Genomic DNA, 21,925 nt, shown 5'->3' with positions numbered 1-21,925 from the left:
TAAAATCTTTAAAAGGTAGAGACAAATAATCATAATTTAAAAATGAGCTTCTTAACTAAGTGTTAACACATTGTGGTTAATAACTGAGGGAAAAAAAGATCAAAATGAAAACAGGGGTAGAGTGGGGGTGACCTCATGGAGGAAGACTTGAAGTGGCAAGGGAGTTGGGGAAGAGCATCCAGGAGGAAGAAATAGCCAGCTCAACCAAAGGCTCTCGGGCAGAAGGGTATTTGAACTTATCTGGAATATTCAACAACTGAGGCACCCACCAGTGTAGCCAGAGCAGTGTGGGGAGGGGAAAGAGCAGGAATTTGCTGACCCCTCTCAAATACCCCCTGCCCTTCTCGGCTCAGTGATGCACTTAGGTCTTGCCCTCAAAGTACAATCCCGTCCCTTCAGATTCTTATCCTTTGTGTCTGTGTGTAGCAAGTCCCTGTGCATTTAATACAATAGTTGCCCCATGTTAAAAAAAAAAAAAACATCTTGAGATAGACTCCTGTGCATCCCTTACTCTAGAGGCGGGCTAGGTTCTGATGCTTACAGCACTCCCGTCTCTGGGGAACGTGGACTACTTTTGCTCTGAACGTGACTGTCCTATAGGATGCACCAGGAGGAGGCAGAGGATGAGTGGGGCTCAGCAGGATGGAGAGGCGTGAAGAAAACGCCTCAGCCACCAGGAAAGCGAGATGGGGTCAAGGCCATTTTCCTCTGGCACTGACTTAAAAAAAAAAGGGGGGGGGGAGAAAGAATGAATAAGTGTTGAATTTTGTTCTTAGATTAGCTATGGGCCCATCCCTGAAGATGTGGATATGGGAGGTGCCAACGGAGCCAGAATGTTGATTTCCCCAGATAATTCTCAGGGAAAGTCAGCTCTGGGACAGACTCTGACCACTCTCAGTGTATTAGAGGACAGTGGGTAATACTGGGTTGGTACCCGCTGACGTCAGTCCGTGACTGACGGATCCATCAATGGATGTGTCAGTGGCAAATCACAGTCAGACATGTCTCAGGCAGGGGGCAGCAGTGCAGAGGACACCCCCTCGAGTGCCCCGCAGTCTGAGAGCAGAGCCTGGACTCCAGTGGGGACACTGGCACAGAAAGAAGGTCCCTGTGCTGGGGTTTCCTCGCTCATGGAATCTCCCAAGGAAGCTGCAAAGCAGCAAACAGAAAACATGACTGGTTTTCAAGCCTCAAGGTTTGGTGAAAAAACCAGAGTTTGATTGAAAAGAGAACATGTGAACAGAAACACCGGCCTCATTCTCTCCATTTTTGCTGCTAAGTCTGTCTTCCCCTTGCTCACACTTACCCTCTGTTAGTCAAGTAGCGAGCAGCGGGGCTGTTTCTTGCGATATTTCCAGCCGGAGAGATGTGGTCAGTTGTTACAGAATCTCCCAAGTTTAACAGCACGTAGGCATCCACTATAGATTTGGGCGGCTGAAGAGCCAAAGTCTAGCAAAGAATACGCCAGTCAGTGCCAGTACAGGTTTTCTCCGGTCACCAGGGTGGACCTGAATTGGGTGACAGCCCTATGTTGCTGTACAGAAAATTCTAGGTTTTTGGTTTTATCAGGGGTGCTTCCAAAAGTAAGGTGAATTTCCTCCAAACATTCACATTCCACCCCTGAAGGGAGGCAAAGTATTGGGACTATTCCTTCGAAAGCAACAGGAATGCAGCTGCAAATGACCTGTGTCTCCACATCCAGGGACGGAGATGCTGAGGACAACCAGAACCCTGGCTTCTACTCCCCTCCTCTTCCCAACAGCAGTGCGTAAAGTCCTTGATCATCAGTTATAAGATTTCCCTTGCCTTTTTTTTTTTTTTTTTGAGTATAAGGTTTAAATATAGCAGGCCCGAGGATGTTTTGCTGAAACAGTCAGTCCTCGGACTTTTCTGAGTCTCTGTCCAGGTGGTACAGGATGGCCAGGGCATGTCTGCACAGCCACACAGAACCCCTGGACAGAGACACTGTAGGTTCCCTAGAGCCAAGTACCCCAGCATCTCAGAACTCTCCCCAGTACTGTCTGCTCGGGTTGGTAAAGGTTTCACTGGAATGCATAGTTAGAGCAAGGGTAGAAGGTATTCAGATAGATTTTATAAGGAAAGAGAATTTTGAAAAACTTATTTTGTTAAAAATAAAAAAGCCATACCAGGTTTTCAAAGAATGGTGGTGATTTAATATATGTAGATTTGGGATTCCAGCAATATAGCTTGTCTGACGGGGCTGCTAAGGCATTCCAGCTTTCATTCACGGTCTTAACAAACAAAAAAGACAGAAGAAAGAAAAGCAAATCTAATTCCACTGCATTCAAAGTTAAGTGTGACATGAAACCAGAAACTATATATCCTCAGAGTACAATAAAAACCATTCTTAGCATAATACCCTTTAGGTATGAAAGTGAAATAGTCAAAGACAGATACTATGATTTCCTTGCTAGGGGGAATCTAAAAAGCAAAGTGAACGAACAAAGCAGAAACAGATCCATAAACACAGAGAACTGACTGATGGTTGCCAGAGGGGAGGGGGTGTGAGGACGGGCAAACAGGGGCAGAGGGAGGGGGAGGTACATGCTTCCAGTTACGGAATGAGTACGTCACGGGGAATTCAGTGAATGGTTCATTCATTCCCAACAGCGCTGGGAATTCAGTCAATGATATCGTAATAGTGTCGAATGGTGACAGATGGTGGCTACACTTGGGTAACACACAGAGTTGTCCGATCACTATTTGTACACCTGAAACCAATGTAACGCTGTGTGTCAACTGTACTTCAATAAAACCCTTATTCTAGTCACATAAAAGAGCTCCTTGACACTAAGACACTGTCATGCCAGATGACTTCAAAATACACAAACACTGTGACAGGCAGCCTCGAAAATGGCCCCAAGGACCTGCCCCCCACCCGCTGCACACCCTTAAGTGATCGGCTCTTGCTGAGTGTGGGCTGACCCTAGTGACTCATTTCCAAGATTGGGTTATAAAGAGACTGCCTTCTGTCTCTCTCTCCCTTTCCGGCCTGCTCTGATGGAAGCCAGGACCATGCTGTGAGCTGTGAAGAGACCCCTGAGCAAGGCAATGGGGGAGTCTCTAGGGAACCATCAGAAGGGGATGGAGGCCCTCAGTCCAACAGCCTGTGAGGTGTATTGTCCTGCCAACAACCACTCGAGTTGCCCTGGAAGTGGATCCTCCCCCAGCTGAGCCTTCAGATGAGCTCTGCACCAAAGGACACCTCGGTTGGAGCCTTGTGAAGGCAGAGGCACCCAGGTAAGCCTCACGTGGATTTCTAATCCACAGAAACCACGAGATTTAATAAAAGCGGTTTCTAAGTTTTGAGATAATTCATTGCACAGCAAGAGATAACTAAACCATATCCATAATATAATTTATGAAACAATAATCCAGATTGTACCCAAGGGGAAATTATTTACTCTTTGAAGATTTGGGGAAGTAGATGTCCAGGTCACAGGGACACGGGACAGCAATTGACAGCTACTATGCATTAAAGTCAGCTTCAACTGTCTCCATGGGGCCATAACTTCAGTCTTTGGAGAAATGCATTTAACCCAGTGCCCAGCAAACTTGTTCATACCACTTCCCAGTCAGCACCCTGTGGGAGATCAGGGTCCATGCATGTGATCCCAATTTGACTCTCTTTCCCAGATAATCTGCTCTTGTATTTCAATCCCAAGACCCAGTCAGCATTCCTTAGGTGAGTCTAACACAGAAAGCAGAGAAAGGAATAACATCCAAGGTCTCAGAAAATGATACTGAGCCCCACACATTTTCTCCGTATTTATCAAATGTGTGGAAAGGTTTATTTAATTCAATAGTTCGGTGCTTTTTCCTCAGTGGCTTTTTAAATATTTTTTAAGCATCCAAATAATTCTGGGAGGGGCATCCAACCCATGAACTCTACGTCAGTGAGACTCTATAATGACATCAGGGATCCCCAACCACAGCTGACACAGCACCCAGGGTTGAGGTAGGGAGGTTCTGGTGAGCTGGGTAGGAATCACACACAACCTACAACCTCTCTTCTTGAGGCTGCTGCCAAGTCTGGGACCTTGTCCAAATCTGGGAAGATCTGGAGAGTGCGGGGTATGTAAAAATGGAAGTCACAGGAGAAAATGACTGAGAACTACCTCCTTGGTTATCTGAAGAAAGAAATGTGACTTCCTCTAGTTTCCACCACCATTGGCCTTGGTGTCTGCAGAGATGCCACAGAAGAATGGCTGTTCCCTGGCCACAAGAGGGCAGAGTGGACAGGGACCTCACCTCTATCTTCTGGTAGACCTCCTTAAACATGCCTGGGATCACGTACTGACGCTCCACCGCCTGGATCTCGTCTCGGGTTGGCCAGATGTCTTTCAGAAATACCTGCTCTCCCTTTGCATTGACCCCTGGGGAAAATAAATTTATTAAGGAGAAAAACTGCATTTAATAGCCCATTTTCATGATCCCAACCAGTCAAATCCCATTTGCCGTGGTAGAAGCGTTCTGTAAAATCCATGCAAACACCATGTGGTGAAGTATGAATTGCCAGCACTGGGGGACGTGGGTCAGGCTCCCGACAGCCTCTCGTCACAACACTTTCAGCACCTGACCAATATGTAATCTTGCTTCACGTGTGCTTCTGCTTAAAGATACTCACCCAGGACACCTTCCTGAAGCGTTTACGAGGAAGTCCCAGCCAACAGCACTTCAACTCATGCCTGAACAAAGTCTACCTCCCATGGGACACCCCCAACCTTCTTGGGCTTCTGCATGGTAGACAGCACTTTGGCACTATGCTTGGGGGCTATTTTTAAAAAGTGAAATTACCAAAACCACAAAAATGTGGAAAAACATGGCGCTACACAGAGCACGAACAGGATGTGCGAGCTGAAAGGAAAAGGCAGGGCCTGCCTCGTTCGGCAGCAGCTGAAGGGACGCAAAGCCTTTACCCCCCTGTGCACGTCTGCCGATTACTATGGAGGCAAGACGAGTCTTGATTTGGGGGCTAAATTACATTTATTGAAGAGGCAAATTTGCAAATACCGAATCCACACATGAGAATCGACTCTAGCTCTAGTGGTGATCTCCTAACAGTAAACTGAAGGGGCACCGTTGTCATATTATTGAATCTGCGGAGACCAGGCAGAGGAGGACACAGCAAGTCCTCCAGAGGAAAGGAAACAAAAAAGCATCATTTCTCTGGATTTGGGGAGGCTGAACTATTTGAGACATGTTCCCAAACTGGATATGTTAAAATAGTGCCCCATGTCAGATAAAATCGGAGCTAGAAATTGGGAGGGGGAGATGAACCATGAGAGACTACGGACTCTGAAAAACAACCGGACGGTTTTGAAGGGGCAGGGGGGTGGGAGGTTGGGCCAGCCTGGTGGTGGGTATTGTGGAGGGCACGGATTGCATGGAGCCCTGGGTGTGGTGCATAAACAATGAAATCTAGTACACTGAAAAGTAATTAAAAAAAAAAAAATCGGAGCTAGAAAGAGAAGAATTGGGGATGAAGCCAGAATAGTATGCTCTCTCGGACTTTTCAGATTTCCTTTTGTCATCCCTTATCCTTCAGTCGCTTTTTCTCTGTTCCAGTTCTGTCTTGGCTGTGTATGGGGAGAAAAGAAAATACTCTTCTCATCTTCGTCAGTTCTATGCCTCATTATTTATTAGCACCATGCTCTAACCAGCTGAACTAACCGACCACCTACCTATGCCTCATTATTTATTAACAAAAGTGGTTACTCTCCCTCCAGTAATATTTTTGAATTCACCAGAAAACAAACAAGGGCAGCCACAAACGACATCTTACCCAGCGGCTCTTTCTCAAAGTTGATCCTGATGGTCCCAGCAATTGCATAGGCTATCACCAAGGGCGGAGAGGCTAAATAGTTGGCCCGGGTATTGGGGTGGACTCGACCTTCGAAATTCCTGTTCCCAGAGAGTACTCCAACAGCAACCAGGTCTCCCTGTGTCCGGCAAGAGAAAGATCTGGTGATGCGGAGAAGGGGGCCAGGCTTTCTGTCTTAGACCACCTGCGGAACGCTCCCATCACAGTGGGAGTTCTTTAACCTCCCTTTCCCTTGGTCCTCTGCCTGTGGGGAGAAGAGCATGCATGGGTGTCCCTGGGGAGACTGTGGCCAAGGACACCAAGAGACATGGTTTCTGCTCCCGAGGAAATCCAGGTGTGTCAGAAGGCAGCATACTGGTGATTTTGCTGCCCAGGGCCCGAGAACAGGAGGGAAAGTCCAACAGTTGAAAGCTAAAGGAAGCCACACTGACCTCCATGGCTTCTGTAATTCATGCAAACCAAATGGTGCTTCTCAATGCTACAGAATTTATGGGACAGAAATCAAGGCCATGCAATGCAATTTCGACTGCACTGTCTGTGTGGAGACACACCTGACTTTGAGCCAGGCTGCAGATGGCCACGCACACAGAGTCCTGGAGCTGTGTGTAGTCCCAGAGCCCATGTGTGTGGGTACTGTGCCAAGTCCTTCACATCCACTGTCGTCTCCATGCTCACAACTCTGTGAAACAGGTCCTATCGTCATCCCTAATTTACAGGTGCGAAAACTGAGGTACAAGGTCGACAGCTAGTCAGGTTAGCTTGATTCAAATACCCTAGGTCTGAACACACCCCCTGCTGCCCTGGGACTTCCTGAGATTATCAGCATTCAGGTCACACATCACATGAAAAGAGCCCCACAGGCTCCTCGGTCATTACCTGCGTGATGGCTTCGACCACAGGGTCAGGTAAGGGCCCGCTGTTGCCGATACAGGTCATGCAACCGTAGCCCACCACATCAAACCTAGCCGCCGGAAGAGAGGCGAGATGGAGAGTGAGTCCCAGTGAGCTGCTCTGCTGGGGACAGTTCTAGAGACAGCTGATTCACAGAGAACGGAGGGATGTGGAATAAGTGTAGTCCTGTTTCTACAAAGCTTTCATTCTCAGGAGTGCTGTAAAGATTTTTTGTAAATTTTAAGTACTATCTATCCCCCAACGTGGGGTTTGAACCCACGACCCTAAGATCAAGAATCACATGTTCTACCACCTGAGCCAGCCAGGTAGAGCATTTTAATATACTACTCATCCATTCTAGATCACTCATGTAGTCTTTTCTGAGTAAATTGTAAAAAGGAGCCTATCTAGGCTTTTTAAAAGTTGAAATCCCATCACCATTTAATTTCTCTATTCACTACTTTGATTGTATAATCAATAAGGACTTCGACTTCTATGAGACATACAAATAAAATCTTTCTCATCCAAATCAGGAATAGGGGGGGAAACTGGAGGAACTGTATTTGGTAACAAATGACTTGTTTAAACCAAGGAATTAAAACATGTTTAGCCAGTTATTTTCATGCCCAACGGTAGCCTCTCAGCTGCTGAGCCAGCACTAGCCCATCTCGTGACCTCTGCCAATTGAGAAGACACACCCCACCCCCCCTCAGAAGGCTGCAGCACCACATCAAAGCACAGGCTTGATTTCAGCCCTGCTTTGCCCTTCAAGGGCACCCTTGTCTGATGAACAACAAGCACAACTGTCCACAGGAGGGCCTGACTCTAGGAATGTAAGGGTGGAAGTCTGCTCACCGGCTGATGAGACACATCAGATACCATCACAGAAGGTGATGCATGTTACAAGGTGATGCGGCGTGATACGTGTGGAATAAAATACAACATAAGTGACAGTATAAAAGAAAATGCCTCCTCACCCAAGCTGGGACAGATATGGCATGACCCCGCTCTCCCGCAGGTAGTAGGTGACCACACCGCTTCCAGGAGACAGGCTAGTTTTGATGTAAGGCTTCACGTTCAGGCCAGCATTCACAGCTTTCTTTGCTAACAGTCCTGTGAAATGGTAAACACCGACACAGTGTTGGGTGGCCGCCTGCTCTCGGTGCCGGGGTGGTTTTAGGAGACTGACCCCTCCATCTGTGTCGCCTGCCACCGCCCAACAAAGCCCTGATCACGGTGCTTACTGTTCCTTCTGCTGCCTAGCACAAATCAACAACTCACTGACCCAAAGGTATTTGCACATACACAGTAAACTCAAAATTAGTCAAGGAAATGAAGAAAGAGATAGGCTTTTTCTTTTGAAGACATAAACTTAAAAATATTAAGGAATATATTATAGAATTACGACTTTAACTTTTGGAGGGAAAATAATCTTTCTGATTACATTTTATTTGGATGAAGATTATAACTGGTAGGGCCCTTTCTTAAAGGGTATAAACTGTGTACTGGTTAGTGAGAAGTACGGTCAGGGTAGAGGAAAAATCTAGTCCCCAGGTATTCTTTTAAAGGAGAAAATCAGGGCGCCTGGGTGGCTCAGTAGGTTAAAGCCTCTGCCTTTGGCTCAGGTCATGATCCCAGGGTCCTGGGATCAAGCCCCACATCGGTCTCTCTGCTCAGTGGGGAGCCTGCTTCCTCCTCTCTCTCTCTGCCTGCCTCTCTGCCTACTTGTAATCTCTGTCTGTCAAATAAAATAAATAAAATATTTTAAAGGAGAAAATCAAGAGCTCTCAGCCGCTAGAATTTTGGCAAATACAAAGACTACTGCAGAGACGCTGGGTGCATTCTTATGACATATCAGAGAATTTGGAAAGAAATGAGTGGGGGTAAAAAGGCACAAGAATCTACAGACAAGCTACTGACTTGTCTTAAGGAAACTCGTTTGCTCCAGACACAAAAAGCTTAGGGATCAACGCATGAATTCTTGAACAAAGGTGTTCCATATGTACGTGTACACTTTTTAAAGAAAGAACTCTTTGATGATCTTTGGTTTATGGACACAAAAGGAACTCTTGGGAATGACAAAAAAATCTTGACACTAAAGAGACTTCTATTAATAAAACCCTGTATATAATACTAACTACTTGACCAGAATTGCTTAAGAGCCAAGTAAGCTCCCTGTGCCCTAATTCAGAGATACTTAAAATACTTCTGAGACAGACTGAAGTCCGGTGTACAAAAAGGCCTATCAGGGTTTTTACAGACACTAATCTGTGATATGAAAATAGTTTTTTTTTCTTTTAGAGTTTGACACAAGATTCTAAGCTTACTAGAAAAAAAATTTTTTTTTTGCTTTCTTCTACTTATTTTCTGCATTAATTCTAAAGATAAGTATGCATTATGTATTCTACTTTACATACTTTGCTTTGGACACTTGTTATTGTATAAACACTTTTGGACCAACACATTTCTGCATCAGGAAAAGAAAAGGTTTGGGGAACTGCACATAGATTCAGGTAGGCCCCAAGGTAGCATCCTGAAAGATTCCCACCCACGTGTCCCCATGACCTTGGGGAGAGGCCGACACTCACCTGCCCCTAACATCACAGATGGGTTACTGGTGTTTGTGCAGCTAGTAATGGCAGCAATGACCACAGAACCATGAGTAAGGGTGAATTCGCTATTATTGTAGATAAACGTCTTGTGGTCATTATGATGGTCCAGAGCAACCTGGAATCCTTTAAACCCTTGCTATGGGAAAGAAAAAAAAAATGGAAGAAAAAACATGGTGAAACGTTCTCTCTTTAGAAGAAAAAGAAATACCTTGTACGTATAATTTCAAAAGCCAATTTTTAGCAAAACAAATATCTCGGCCAATGAACTCTGAAATGCAACAGAAAAATGAAAGCCTCTTTATTGTTTTTAAATCTTTATAAAAGACAGTCATAATTTCTGATTCTCACTCTGCTTTGAAGTCCTATTAACAACGACTTGCTTACAACTACAAATTTAGCTCCAAGTTAGTCTAATTAAACCAGATGACATTATTGTAGAGTTTCATGGATATGAACCACGGTCACGGATTCTAACATGATGGAAATTTAGAAAAATGTGTCCTTTTGGCCAGATTCAACTAATCGTGGTCAATAAGGCAAATCAAGTACAGCTGAACATTTGGTGTCATGCTAATGGCCCCACGATAAAACATATCACTTATCTTAATCATCATTTGGGGAGCTGTTCATTGAAAATCTGCATATAAGACACTAGGTACTTTGTGGAATACAAAGGTGATGCTGACACAAACCCTCACTCAAACATATGGTCCAATAAGGAAAATCAGACCAGCAAATAATATAAAGGACAAGCAATGTAAGTTCAAGAACATGGATGCCATCCAAGGGTTTCAGACCAAGTGCCATGGAAGGTTCAAATGAGGGACCAATGACTTTCTGCTGTGAGATGTAAGGCCATGCTGTGGAGGCTGAGGGGCACGGACATGAAGGGAGGGGGCGGAGCCATGCAGGTGGGTGAGGCGGGGCATGAACAGAAGTACAATGGCCAGAAAAGCCAGGGCAAGTCGAGTGCACGGTGTGATGAGAGTCATAGGAAAAGTAGATGTTCAGGCTGGGTTGTGTTCACAGATGGTGATGGGCTCTAAGGAAGCTGTGTGGCTCTTGGCCAATGGGACAGGCACTGAGGACTTCAGGATGGAAAAGAAATGCCATCAGCATCAGGCTTTGGGAGCCTTCGTCATGGTGGGGGGAGTGGAAAGCAGTGTGGCTCTAAGACATGGGGAATAGGGCTGGGTGGGGAGGGAGGACTTCCACCTGGCTCTCCCCAGCCCATACCTTGGCTCCGAGGCAGCTCTCAAAGTCCTTTTTCATGTCAGTCACAGCGACTTTGTCCTGAGGCCTTTTTGGTCCACTGCAGCAAGGCACAACCGTTCCTAAATTTAATTCCACAACCTGTCCCCCCACAAAAGAGAAGGAAGTCAAGAGCTGACGTTATACCCTCAGAGCAAAAATGCAAGCTGGGCTAGAGAACTGAAAACACCATAACCACAAAAACAAGGGGCGCCTGGTGGTACAGTTGATTAAGCCTCTGCCTTTAGCTCAGGTCATGATCCCAGGGTCCTGGGACTGAGCCCCACATCAGGCTCCCTGCTCAGCAGGGAGACTACTTCGCCCTTCTCCTGTTCCCTCTGCTTATGCTCTCTCTTGCTCTGTCAAATAAAATCTTTAAGGAAAAAAAAAAAAAAACAACAACTAAGCCATCACATTCATAAACAAGGACTCAACATTCTTCTTAATCCCTAAGGAATGAATTTCCAAAGATCAGGATGGGAATGTAAGTGGCATGGGACAGGCAGAAAGCCTTGTCACCTCCCAGAAAGACCAGAATGTGTGCCTAGCTGCTGACCAGCATCTTCTACGCATGCATTTTTCCAAATGCAAACCCGATGCATCCTTTTTAATGCTGATCTTAGTTTGAGATGGGTTTTCTACTAAAATGATACAAAAACCATTGTACTTTTTTCTAAATTGATTTGATAGGATACTGCCATTCAGTCATCAATGCCAGGCAATGGGCCTGGGTCTGACTGTGTATTTCCTTCCCTCAGGTGTACTGTGAAACAACCAGGGTGACCTGGTGACCATCCAGGGTTGCCAATCCAGAAAAACGTGGAATCAGTTTGCCCCCTGGAGAATGAATGAAGGTAAGTCACTGGATAAACCAGAACTAATTGCTATGCTTGACCTCCATTTCTTTTCCATCTATAGTGATGAGATGAAGCCCCTTAAACAGCCCTACTCTCTCTGGTGAAGCCCTTCTCCAAAGGTCTTCCACATTAGGGGAGTCAATCAGTAGGTCAGAAAGGGAACACACATTCAACCTAATGGCCAAGAGAAAAGGAAGAAGTCATTTTAGGTTTGTAATTCCTTATCTTCTTAATTGTTTTAGTCTTTGAAAACCTTGTTCTTCTGTGATGCTTGGCAGTGACTAATTTCCTACAAGTATGCCCCCTCAGAAAAAAACATACACAACTAAAATCACTGCCTAGAGGAAAAGGAAATGTACTCTCTCATACCTGGGCAAAGTCTGGGTCTTGAGAGGGGTCACTGAAATCCCGAAACATTCCTACAGCTTGAAGATACTTTTTCATTTGCTTTACTTTTTCTTCATCACGACCTAAATGGGCATTTTAAGAAATAACAAGTAGCAGAGGTTAAGATTTCCTGCTGAAGGGATGTCTGGGTGGCTCAGTTGGTTAAGCATCTGCCTTTGGGTCAGGTCATGATCCCGGGGTCCTGGGATGGAGTCCCACATCGGGCTCCCTGCTCAGAGGGAAGCCTGCTTTTCCCTCCGCCTGCGACTTTACTTGTGCTGCTCTCTCTGACAAATAAGTAAATAAGTAAAGGATTTCCTGGTGAAACGAATGTCTCCACCAGTAATTACACAAGTAAGGTGCATTCTGCTTACACACACACACACACCAAAACCTTTGCTGATATTTCAACTTTCTGTCTAATACTCTGACTCTCTGGCCGAGGGTGCTCTTTACTAGGGGTCATTAACTGATCTGGACTCTTTTCTGAAGCAGATTCTGGTCCTGTCTGTAAATACTCCCCCTCTGTTTGGTTATCATCGTCCATTCAGAGGACCTCAGTCTTAGTTAATTGTCAGAGCACACCTTCATTACTAAGATCACTTGCTTCCCATCAAATAACCAGTAGTAGAAGACCAGTACGAACATTTAGGCTTCCGAATACGTGAGCCCTTTTGGTTGACTATACCGTGTCTTTGTCATATCTTCTGAATTCCCAACGACCATTTTGATTCCATAGATAAAAGGAAAAAATAACCTATACATGAGACCCTGTGCACTCCAAGGGGCAGAGGCAGAAGGCAGTGCTCTGATCCTTGGAGTTCCAGGAAGCCTGACCCAGGGCTGTCTGCACTCACCTGTCTGCACCAGGTACTTGATGCTAACGTCATCAACTGGGAAGAAGGCAGCAGTGGCTCCATACTCTGGACACATGTTCGCAATGGTAGCTCGGTCAGCAATGGACAACTGGGCTACTCCCGGCCCAAAGAACTCCACAAATTTGCCCACGACCCCCACCTGGCGCAGGTGCTGAGCAGCAGAATAAGAGAAAGCTTGAGACTCAAGAGCCCATCTTTAAGATGCAGAACTAGCACTTTGTAATTCTTATCAGCTAGCCTGGTGAGGAAACATAAAAAATAAACTGGCCCAACATATTTTTGATTACCTTAAAATATAGAATTTTAAAAGCGATGTTAACTGAATATGGGGAATCTTGGACTGGGTCCTGGGACAGGAAAGAGTCATTATTGAAAAAACTGGAGAAGTCTCTAGTTTAGTTAATAATGTCATACTAACGGGGCGCCTGGGTGGCTCAGTGGGTTAAGCCGCTGCCTTCGGCTCAGGTCATGATCTCAGGGTCCTGGGATCGAGTCCCACATCGGGCTCTCTGCTCAGCAGGGAGCCTGCTTCCTTCTCTCTCTCTCTCTCTGCCTGCCTCTCAGTGTACTTGTAATTTCTCTCTGTCAAATAAATAAATAAAATCTTTAAAAAAAAAATAATGTCATACTAACGTTCTTTATTTTGATTAATGTACCATGGTTATGTGAGATGTTAATGTTTGGGGAAGTTGGGAGAAAGGTAACAGAACTCTCCTGTTTGATCTGTATTTACATCAGCTATCCTGTAAATCTAAAATTATGTCAAAAACAATTTTTACCCTCCCAAAAGAGAGAGAGAGAGAGAGAGAGAGAGAGAAAGTAATGCCCAAAACACAAATAACATTATAAAAGTTTTATATGATGAGAAGGACTTTTCCTCTCTTATGAGATCATTGGAAGTGCCTACAAGTGCAAAAAATCAAATAAATTCTTCCACCCTAAATAGTCTTACATTAGTTTAGTAATTAAGTAACAGGCTTATTTTCAAGGGTATAATGAAAAAAATTTCCTAAACACAAGTACAAGTTCATTATAACCAAAAGATCAGCCAGTGTGACTCCCATCTCTTTCCCAGACATGCCATCAGCCAGGGCTGGGGCCTCTGTGGCTCACTTGGCCTGCATGAAGCCAGTCTCACCAGTGGTGTGGACAGCCACACGACAGACTCTTCAGGTTACGTGGGCTTCTGCTAAATTCTGTGGGAAAGTCCTACATAACTCTGCATTTGAAGAACAATGCACAGACATCTATGATGACCTACAGCATTCAAATAAATGCAATTCCAAATTCCATAAAGATTAAATCAAAGAGAAATAGTTTTTGTCCGTTAACAGGAGAGTAGTTATCCCTAACATTCCAAGCCTCCTAACTATATAACCAGACAAAAATAGATTTGTGATAATAAAAAACGAAAACATTCTTTTCTAATAATCTTGCAAAATGAAACTGCTCCTCTCCTTTTGCAAAGCAAGCAAATCATAAAATAAAATAAAATAAAATAAAATAAAATAAAATAAAATAAAATAAAATAATTTCTGGCAAAAGCTAAAGAAAAGGAAAAAGAAAGTACTATTTCCAGCTTGGAGAAACTTCCAACAATGAAAGTTCGAATACAGAGAAGGGAATTAAAAGAGTCTGACATTAAATCCACAGAAGCAGTTTGTTATTTACACATAAAGAAGAACCATGTGGAAAAATGTAGTCTAAGTATAAACACACTTGGGAATGAGTTTTACAACCTTGGGATTATTTCTAGGAATGCGGAGGACGGCTTTAGCCATAAATATTTCATTTTACTTCTTAAAAAATATGCACACAGGGAGAACTCCGAAGCAAATGTGGGAAGTGTTACCATCTGGTAACTCTCTGTGGTGGCGCATACGAATGTCACTTTAACTTCTGTGTATCTGAACTCTTTCGCACTTTCAAAATATTGTTTTCAAGGATCCATGCAGTCACGGAAGAATAAAATGAACATTAACTAACACTTAACCGCAGAACTTTCCCCTTATCTCTTTTTAAAAATCATCAACATCCTGTTTCCTAGAGCACATGGAAACCAAGAGGACTCCATTGTGCATTCGCTCCCTGTGTGTCCCCCAAATCCGCCACAGCCTGGAAGAGGCAGCGTATGGTTACCTTGGTAATGGTGAGCACGATGTCAGTGGATGTCACCAGGGGGTGGGGATTTCCCACCAGCTTGTAGCCAATCACCTGCGGAAGCACCATGCTGATGGGCTGGCCCAGCATGACGGCTTCGGCTTCGATTCCGCCTACTCCTGCAAGGAAGGCATGACGGAGGACCGCTCTCACTGTGCCTCACTATATCCCGCAAGCAGAACCCAGTCCCCTTACAGAGCTTTACTAGTCCAGAGCTGGGTTCTGGTTTCCCTATTTCCCTTAACGGAATTTTTAACAACTATTTCTCAGAGTGCGGTCCGCGGGATACCTGCATCAAAATCCCCTTGATTCTACAGCAAGTGAAGAAATGGGGTTCAGGGGGAATCTGGGTGGCTCAGTGGGTTAAAGCCTCTGCCTTCCCCTTGGATCATGATCCTAGAGTTCTGGGATCGAGCCCCACATCAGGCTATCTGCTCAGCGGGGAGTCTGCTTCCTCCTCTCTCTGTCTGCCTCTCTGTCTACTTGTGATCTCTGTCAAATAAATAAATAAAGTCTTAAAAAAAAAAAAGAAATAGGGTTCAGGAGTCTCCATTTATTAACAAACAGAGGTGATCTGCATTTATTCTAAATGTATTCTAAATATCCCTAACCTTTATGCCAGTTCATTCTTCCAAACATTATTACTGAGTGCTTAGGAGACATGAGATAGTCTTCTAGGCACTAGAAATCCAGCAGTAAACAAAACAGACAAAAGATCGTGCCAAGTCATGCTCCTGGGATGTCATGGTAAGAGTGGAAATCAAGCTACACACTAGAGAAAAGCTTATATGGAAGAGAAACCTGGAACGATGCTCACCCCAACCAAGGACGCCCAAACCATCAATCATGGTAGTGTGCGAATCCGTGCCCACGAGGCTGTCCGGGTAATAATAACCATCGTGATCGAATACCACTCTTGCCAAATACTCCAGATTCACCTGGTGGATGATTCCTGAGCCAGGGGGGATAATCCGCATGTTGCGGAAAGCCTGAGAACCCCACTAGGATTGAGAACGGAAAGAACACCATGAGCACCTGGTGTGTTTCTGTGCATCCCGCCTCCCCGGCACCTCCCCTTGTACCCACGGATATAAAGAAACAACCCGTGGAACCAAACTCTGCCCATACCTTTAAAAATTCAAATCGTTCTCTATTTCTCTCAAATTCCAGGTCTTGATTCTTCTGTAAACTGTCTGTCCTGTCAGAGACAAAAGGTAAATATATGCATTTTAAGGCTTGAAATGTTACCCGTCGAATTTATTGGTGATAAACAGATGCACCCACAATTTCATCCACAGGCTTGCTAGGTGGTGCTGATGCATTCATTCACATGAGAAACGAGAGGGAATTGACAAAAGTAGAAAGAATAATTATCATTTGGGTCAAGGGATCCTACAATACACGGTGAGTAGCGAACATTAAGTGAATTTAAGTTGAAACTCATCTAATCACAAAGCCTGACTTTTAGGAACAGACTCCAGACAATTATGATGACAACAGCAGCTTAGAAACTGAAAGGACTGTTGTTTCTGTACTCCTTTCCCATGGGTGACTTCGTTACAACACCTCTCTGAGCTGAGCCGGGTCCAGGCGGCATTTTCATCTGCTTCTCTTGGGAGACAAGGATCAGCAGAGCCAGGAGCCACGGGCATTTATAGAATCACGATCTCCTAGCTCTTGGACAGAGGTTTCCGAGGAGGATGGTGCTACCCAAGAGCATCTATGAAGGGCAGATTACATGCTGAGGTTTACTCAAAATCATTCAGTCCATCAGGAATGATGCAGGCAGAGCAGGGCATCAAGAAGCTTCTCCAGGATTTTTATAATCAAATCACATCTATTGTTTTGAGTCAAGGTAGAATAAACCAGGATTACGACTTGGCAGGTCAGGCACACAGAAGACACTCATAAACCAAACCATGGATTGCGTGCACATAGGAAAGGATAGTAGAATTAATAGCTGAGACCTAAGTCAGACTTCATTAATTAGTAATTAATGCTTACCGACTTCACTGGGCATGAGCCACTCTTCTAAAGATTTAAAATTTATTTTCTCATCTAGTCTCCATGGCAACCCTTTAAATTAGATGCCACAAACACCCACATTTTTCCAAAAGAGGCAACTGAGATACAGAGAGGTTAAGAGACTTGCTCAAGACCATGCAGCTAGTATATGCTGGAACCGGAACTGGAACGCTGGCAGCCACAGCGCACAGTCGTGTCACAGGCTTCACGTGATTTGCACACATGAACTCATCAGTGTGCACAACCATCCTTCACAGAGGTTCCACTCTTAGCCCCGTGTGCAGAAGAGAAGCCAAGGCACAGAGAGCTGAGCTTACCTGTCCAAGGCCAGACGTTTGTTGATGATCGAGCCATCATCTGAGCCCAAGTCTGACGGCCCTGGGGCCTGTCCCCTACAACCATTCTCTATGTCTCATCTACGTTCTTCCTTCACTTATTAATGACCCAGAAAGCCTACTCTGTGCCCCTGCTGGGAACACAGGGTCTAAGAGCAGTGTGTGCACTGCTCAGAGCCTGCTGGGCAATGTAGAGAAGCAAGCAGGCAACTGTAAGAGTGTGATGGTCACTGCCGTGGTACCGGGGGAACACTCAGAAAAGGTCGCAGATTCAGACTGGGGGTGGGGATACCTTCCAGAAGAAAGTGACACTGAGGCAGTCTGAAGGACATGTGGCATCAACCAGATAAAGACAGGCAGGTGCTCCTTGGGCAAAAAAGGATTGGAAGCACTTAGCATTGACAAAGAGCACATTCAGTTACCGCTGAGCAAGGAGCCCGATGCAGGACTCCGTCCCAGGACTCCAGGATCATGATCTGAGCTGAAGGCAGACGCTTGACTCACCGAGCCACCCAGGCCCCCATGTGAGTTGCTTTGATGGAATCAGTTCCTGAGGGTGCCTTAGAGTAGGCAGCCATAAATTCTAGCTCCACAGGCCAAATCTGGCCCAATACCTGTCCATGTTTGGCCCTCAAGCAAGCAATAATTTTTATATTGGTACAGGTTGTAAAAAAAAAAAAGGGTATGTGAGCGGAGACAGTATGCAGCCAGCAAAACCTATAATATTTACTACTAGTCCTTAAAAAAATGTGCTGATCCCTGATGTAGAGTATGAAGGCCTGTGAGTGTATGTGTTAGAGAAAAGCAAAAGGCAGAGAAAGGAGAGATGCCAGCACAGAAGGATGAGGCAGGACAAGAATGCTGCCCCCGGAACAGCAGTCTCTGGACCAGGGCAGCTACTCCTCCAGGCACTCATCTCTTTCTCACTAGTCCACTGAAGGCTCCATCCACATCCACATTTCCTGTATGAGGAATACCGCGGACACCACACCGTCAATGGGTGAAACCCTAATGCCTGAGTTTCCTTCCCGCATCTCATCCCTACTCCCACTTTTCTACATCATCTAATGACCTCCCCTCCCACCACTTAGTTTCTGCAACTATCAAAGCATTTATTCCAGAAATAGCCTAACTGGCTCCTGTCCGTCTGTTCTGCCTACCTTTGTACCTTCGCCAGAATCCATTGGCTAAAGCACAGATCATCATGACCCACCTGGAACCTGCCAACGGCTTTCCATTTCTACATAAAGTACGAATCCCTTGCCTTAAAAAACGAAGTCCTTCCGTGTGACCTCAAGCTTCCTTCTTAAGTCCTCTCCTATTACCTGGTACAAACCTTCTTCAGCTTCAGCCACACTGAAGCCCTCATACTCTCCCAAACCTCACTTCCCCACACTCCATTCTCTCTGTGCCGAGTGCCTTTTCCAGAGCTTCCCTCCTTGTAAAGCTCCTTCAGGACCTGGAGCATGTGATGCTCCCGGCAGAACCCTCTCAACTCCCCAGGTCAGGATGATTTGCTTCCTTCTCCGTGATTACTCCACTTAGCAACTGCACTGAAGTCATGTGTTCTTTAATTTTCTCTCTTCTAAACTAACCTGTTTCTTAAACAAATACACAGTAGGTCTATAACAGATTTAAGGAAGCCATCTTGGAACATTGCTCTTAATCATATGGGGCCCTTAATCATATGCCTCTGGCTCTAGCTCTTCTTCTTCTTCTTTTTTTAAAAGATTTTATGTATGTATTTGACACAGAGAGAGAGAGAGAAAGAGTGCGATCATAAGTAGGCAAAACACCAGGAAGAGAAAGAGGGGGAAGCAGGCTCCCTACTGAGCAGAGAGCCAGATGCAGGGCTTGATCCCAGGACCCCGAGATCATGATCTGAGCTTAAGGCAGAGGATTAACCCACTGAGCCACCCTGGAGCCCCAGGTTCTAGCTCTCCTACTCGGAACACTTGTGGATGACCAGTCACGGTCTCTTTCCCTCACTGATCCTTCCCAGCACTAGAAGGACAGCAGAAAAGCAGGGTTGGAAGGGTGACATTTACCCTGGAGAATGCTGGCACGTCAGCCTGACTTAAATAGCATATTCACAGGACAAGCAAAAGCCAGTAATGCTTAGGCTGTTGTAAGACAGGTTAATTCCAGGTGAAAGCCTATTTACTCATTAAAACAAAACACCTTTTTTGGCTCAAATTAACAGTGCTAGTTCCTGGAATGAGTGAGTAAACAGACCTAGAATTCAGATTTTTCTACCACTCAGGACTTCCCTAAATTCGCCAATCAACTGAGCTTTTAATAAGGTCTCTGAATATGAATGGCCTCACAGACTAAAGCAGAAATGTCTCCTTAGTTACATAGTTTGAATTCAGATTTGGATGTATTTCAAACTTTCTGAGTATTACATTTAATGGTACTCCTCTGTAAATACTCATCAGTATTTACAGAGGAGATAGTTTCCATACCCACAAAATCCAGCCAGAAATTGTTATTTTATCTTGTTGGTTTTTTTTTTTTAAAGGTTATTTTTGAGATAACTTTGAAAAACTTTACAATAATGAGTTAGTTAGACCCTTCATTCCTAAAAATGTTGAGGCCAATTATTTTTATTCAAACCAGGCAAAGAGCTCAGAAATACTTAAATGGGAATACTTATCATCTGAGCACCCCATCCACAGTTTTTCTAGTTCATGTCTGGAAATACCTGAAAATCAGCCCATAGCACACAGTTTCACAGAAGTTGGGACATATCATATTTAATTCCTTACAAAAATGAAGAAAGAGACTGGGAGGTCAAATTGCAAAACCAGATTCAAGCAATAAAAACAAAACACCACCAATGAAAATACTTCTAACAGAAATGTTGTCTTTCATTAAAAAAAAAAAAAAGTGTTCCCAGATTTTGGTATCAGTTTGGATCAAAGTCCTTCCCCCAGCTCCCCACTGGACTTTGCTGTTTTCATAATAATGTTTTCAGTAGTGCCATATAAATGAAAAGGGTCCATAAAAAAATTGAAACTGGAGCTGATAGATTTCAAGGTTTAAAGAGGAAAAATAAATTACAGCGAACTTTGTGATACCCCAGATTCATACTGCTTAATCAACAGTCAGGAGCTCTTTGAATTTTGAGTCAGACATTAAAACAATTACAATTCTGTCCCCACCAGTCCTTTCACCTTCCAGGCAGTGAAATCAAGGTAAATCATCAATGCCAATCAGAATCTCCAAGAAAGATAAAGTTGCCCATGCTTTTGTGAGGCTACTTTTATTTTTTATTTTATTTTATTTTTTTAAAGATTTTATGTATTTATTTGACACAGAGAGAGAGATCACAAGTAGGCAGAGAGGCAGGCAGAGAGCCCGATGCGGGGCTCAATCCCAGCACCCCGAGATCATGACCTGAGCCGAAGGCAGAGGCTTAACCCACTGAGCCACCCAGGCGCCCCAAGGCTACTTTTATAAATTCTGCAGTGGGGTGTTGGGAAATATCTTTTTTCTCAAATTGAATAACATTTTGTGGATGTATTTTTAATTCTTCCCTTTGACACCAAACCATTAAATTGAGCTCACGTGATTTAAGGGACAAAAAAAAAAAAAGACAAGTTGCCTAAGGATGAGGTTAGAGTCCAAAGGAAAGGGAACAGCTGCTTAGGATCCGTTTGTTCCAAGAACCGTCAATTCAGAGGACAAAGCACATTTTTCTTTATCCTGAATTTATCTGGTTTTTACAATGGCAACCTTAATCTGAGAATGGCCAGTTACCCCAGTTCTCTTGAAGCTGTATGGAACCCATTTAAATCTCCAAGGAAGCAAGTTTTTTTTTTCCTCTTTGAATGGTTTGTTTCATACTGTTAAATGAGTTTTTATTATAAAAACAATAGCTTCTTACAATCCCAGAAATAAATCATTTAGAAGTTTTTCTAATCTTTTAATCTCTGTATAACTTTTCATCTAGCTGAGATCATAATATACATGCAATTTATATCTGGCTCATTGAGCTCTGACACGAGCATGTTCCATGACACTTTATAATTATAATAATAAATGTTACCTAATAATTCACTTTAAGGACATACCATAATTTAATAAATCATTCTCCTTTGTTGGACATTAAGAATGCTTCTAGGTTTCCATTATTATAAATAATGATTTAATGAACACTATTTAGTGATTAAGCTACTCCTGAATTTCCAGATTATCTATGAAGGGGTAATGCTCTGAAGTGGAAATTCCAGCACAAAGGATATGACAATTTCTAATAATCTTCATACACACTGCTTTCATCGTTCCTAATTTATTATTAGCAGTGCATAAAAGTGTCTCCTTCATGACACCTTTATAATTAATAATGTTTATTTTCTAACCTTAATTACATTGATAAGAGAAAATGGTATCTCAAGAATTTAATCTACTTTTTATTACTTCTGAAGTTGAAAAGGATTTATATAGTGTTCACTTGCTTTTCCTTTTATTGTGATATTTCCATTTTCCTTTGCCAATTTATCTGCTGAGTTTTACTATTTTTGAATGGATTAGGCACACTGTTTATATATTAAGAATATTAACCCTCTGTCTTATTTGTGGCAAATCTTTTTAAAGATATTTACTGTTAATTTTGAAGTCATTAAAACTACAGTTCTTTTTCTTCTTTGCTTCATTCTTTGTTTTTTAAATTTAGAAAGGT

At 43.8% G+C, this 21,925-nt stretch overlaps 1 protein-coding gene across 3 annotated transcripts in view; it reads right to left on the bottom strand.

The window, feature by feature from the left end:
- Positions 1-21,925, bottom strand: part of ACO1 (aconitase 1) — a 56,530-nt gene that overhangs the window by 9,783 nt on the left and 24,822 nt on the right. For all 3 annotated transcript variants that reach the window (XR_006606667.1, XM_045079685.1, XM_004765365.3), the window contains exons 5-17: positions 16,010-16,079; positions 15,699-15,882; positions 14,861-15,000; positions 12,701-12,872; positions 11,826-11,926; positions 10,585-10,701; positions 9,325-9,484; positions 7,714-7,849; positions 6,722-6,806; positions 5,807-5,963; positions 4,273-4,397; positions 2,148-2,252; positions 1,307-1,449 (exon numbers count right to left, since the gene is read on the bottom strand). Coding sequence is in view for 2 of the 3 variants with exons in the window: in XM_045079685.1 (XP_044935620.1) it covers positions 1,307-1,449; positions 2,148-2,252; positions 4,273-4,397; positions 5,807-5,963; positions 6,722-6,806; positions 7,714-7,849; positions 9,325-9,484; positions 10,585-10,701; positions 11,826-11,926; positions 12,701-12,872; positions 14,861-15,000; positions 15,699-15,882; positions 16,010-16,079 (1,695 nt within the window). In the remaining variant the exon portion in view is untranslated. The remainder of the gene's footprint in view (positions 1-1,306; positions 1,450-2,147; positions 2,253-4,272; positions 4,398-5,806; positions 5,964-6,721; positions 6,807-7,713; positions 7,850-9,324; positions 9,485-10,584; positions 10,702-11,825; positions 11,927-12,700; positions 12,873-14,860; positions 15,001-15,698; positions 15,883-16,009; positions 16,080-21,925) is intronic.

The sequence above is a fragment of the Mustela putorius genome, unplaced genomic scaffold, assembly GCF_011764305.1.
Source record: "Mustela putorius furo isolate JIRA1106 unplaced genomic scaffold, ASM1176430v1.1 tig00000421_pilon_pilon_pilon, whole genome shotgun sequence".
NCBI classification, from domain to species: Eukaryota; Metazoa; Chordata; class Mammalia; order Carnivora; family Mustelidae; genus Mustela; species Mustela putorius.
Note: the sequence above shows the minus strand (reverse complement) of the source record. Positions and strands in the feature narration are given on the sequence as shown.